General features: G+C 44.8%; 1 protein-coding gene across 1 annotated transcript in view; it reads right to left on the bottom strand.

Annotated features, from left to right (window-relative positions):
* The window catches only part of ubr2 (ubiquitin protein ligase E3 component n-recognin 2), a 55,839-nt gene that overhangs the window by 9,282 nt on the left and 44,057 nt on the right, over positions 1 to 2,500 (bottom strand). The window contains exon 39 of the mRNA XM_078288659.1: positions 2,294 to 2,424. Coding sequence (XP_078144785.1) covers positions 2,294 to 2,424 — 131 coding nt within the window. The remainder of the gene's footprint in view (positions 1 to 2,293; positions 2,425 to 2,500) is intronic.

Here is a 2,500-nt window from a genome sequence, read left to right as displayed (position 1 = left end):
AAACTAAATCTCACACTATGATTTTTGGTACTCATCAAAACATGAAATCCAAATCTAAAGCTTATTCGTGTGTTATTGTCCTGATGATGAACACACCAGATACCTGGGCCTATGATCAGACTCAGAACTCATTTAAATGTCATATTAATTATATTGTGAAGAAAATGAACTTCGGTATTCGTGTTCTTTACCGTTCCAGAAACTGCTTTTCATTCACTGTTAGAAAGAACTCATCTTACCAATATCAGATTATGCTGATGTTGTATATCAGGCTGCATCCAAAACTAATCTTCTTCCTCTCAATATAGTTTATAATAGACTATGCAGATTTGTTCTTGGCTGTCCTTTCATAACTCATCATTGTACAATGTATGAAACTCTTAATTTGCCTCTCCCGTCATAAGAAGACGACATTGGCTGCAGTTTATTTTTAAATGTATACATTTTAATTTTAAAACAGTTTCTGGAAGCTTTCTCCTCTAATTATCAGCTGAGACTCTGCAGCTCTTTCTTTCTGTTCTGCAGTCTCTGACCAACAGCTGAGAAGCTTTTATGTTTAAACTGTCTTCTTATTATGGGATCAGTTGTACATGTCCATAATAACAACTCTGTAATTGTTTTATAACTTTATTACTTAATGCTCTCACTCACATTAATACTTTAATACTTTTCCATAATCTATGAATGAATGATCCACTTTCATGCTCTGCTTGGAGTATGATCTCCTGATTTTGTCTTATTATTTTATATTTATTGTTTTTGTTTGTTTTGTTTTTGTTTGTTTGTTTTTCCTCACATTTGGTATCATTTGATTGTTCGTCTGTTTTTGTTAAATGTTTTGTCTAATTGTGTTTATATTGTATTTTTGTCGTTGACACCTCAAGAGGTCCCATTAAACATACAGATCATACATGTGTTTCCATGTAGCAACTGATGATGTAATAAACATGTAATAACAGGTTTATTACAGTTTCTACCAAAACAGATAAATATTTATTACATTTTAATTGTTATTATACCGTATTTCCTCTAATATTGGCCCGGGCCTGCAGAGGGTACCAGGCCTTTACTGGAAGCAGTTTATATTAGAGACAGGCCTTTATTTCTGATTCCCTCTGTTTGAAGTATATTTATCATATTTTAGTACGAAGCCTCCTTGTTTTCTGATCTGCTTCTGTTGGGTTCGTTAGGTAGACGTTTTTCTGTTACTGCGATGCATTACGATAATTACGGTAATCGACGACGTCACGCTCCAGAGACTTCCGCCGGCCGAGCGGGCTAACTTCCTGTTAGCCCTCTGCTAACTTCCCGTTAGCCCTCTGCTAGCTTCCGGTTAGCCCTCTGCTAACTTCCGGTTAGCCCTCTGCTAGCTTCCGGTTAGCCCTCTGCTAACTTCCCGTTAGCCCTCTGCTAGCTTCCGGTTAGCCCTCTGCTAACTTCCGGTTAGCCCTCTGCTAACTTGATGGGGACAGAGCTACTGCCATCTTGTGGCACTTGTACGTTACTACAAACTACAGTTACATTATATAACAGCAGCAGGAGTTCACCGGTATCCACTGTTGTTGTTTCCTTTGTTTTTTTCCCCGGCCTGTATCTGAGGCCGGCCTGTATCTGAGGCCGGCCTGTATCTGAGACCGGCCTGTATCTGAGGCCGGCCTGTATCTGAGGCCGGCCTGTATCTGAGGCCGGCCTGTATCTGAGGCCGGCCTGTATCTGAGGCCGGCCTGTATCTGAGACCGGCCTGTATCTGAGACCGGCCTGTATCTGAGGCCGGCCTGTATCTGAGACCGGCCTGTATCTGAGACCGGCCTGTATCTGAGGCCGGCCTGTATCTGAGACCGGCCTGTATCTGAGACCGGCCTGTATCTGAGACCGGCCTGTATCTGAGGCCGGCCTGTATCTGAGGCCGGCCTGTATCTGAGACCGGCCTGTATCTGAGGCCGGCCTGTATCTGAGGCCGGCCTGTATCTGAGACCGGCCTGTATCTGAGACCGGCCTGTATCTGAGGCCGGCCTGTATCTGAGACCGGCCTGTATCTGAGACCGGCCTGTATCTGAGGCCGGCCTGTATCTGAGGCCGGCCTGTATCTGAGACCGGCCTGTATCTGAGACCGGCCGTTATCTGAGGCCGGCCTGTATCTGAGACCCGGCTTTTAATCGACTACCGGCCACTATTAGAGGAAATACGGTATTATCTGAAAACTCAACTGGTGCTGGCTTCAATAAGCTGATATATACTTATATATGTGTGTGTGTGTGTGTGTGTGTGTATGTGTGTGTGTGTGTGTGTGTACCTTGCAGCTCAGCAGGGGGGGGGGCAGAGTTCAGGTGGTGGAAGAAGAGAGCGGCGGCTCGGAGGAACGGCAGGACTCCGGCTTTAACACAACGCCACAGCTGCCACCCAGAGGACACCTCAGGTAACACACTGCTCACACACACACACACGCATACACACACACACACACACACACACACACACACAGAGAGACACACACACACAC

This window comes from Centroberyx gerrardi, chromosome 15 (assembly GCF_048128805.1).
Source record: "Centroberyx gerrardi isolate f3 chromosome 15, fCenGer3.hap1.cur.20231027, whole genome shotgun sequence".
Classification (NCBI taxonomy): Eukaryota; Metazoa; Chordata; class Actinopteri; order Beryciformes; family Berycidae; genus Centroberyx; species Centroberyx gerrardi.
Note: the sequence above shows the minus strand (reverse complement) of the source record. Positions and strands in the feature narration are given on the sequence as shown.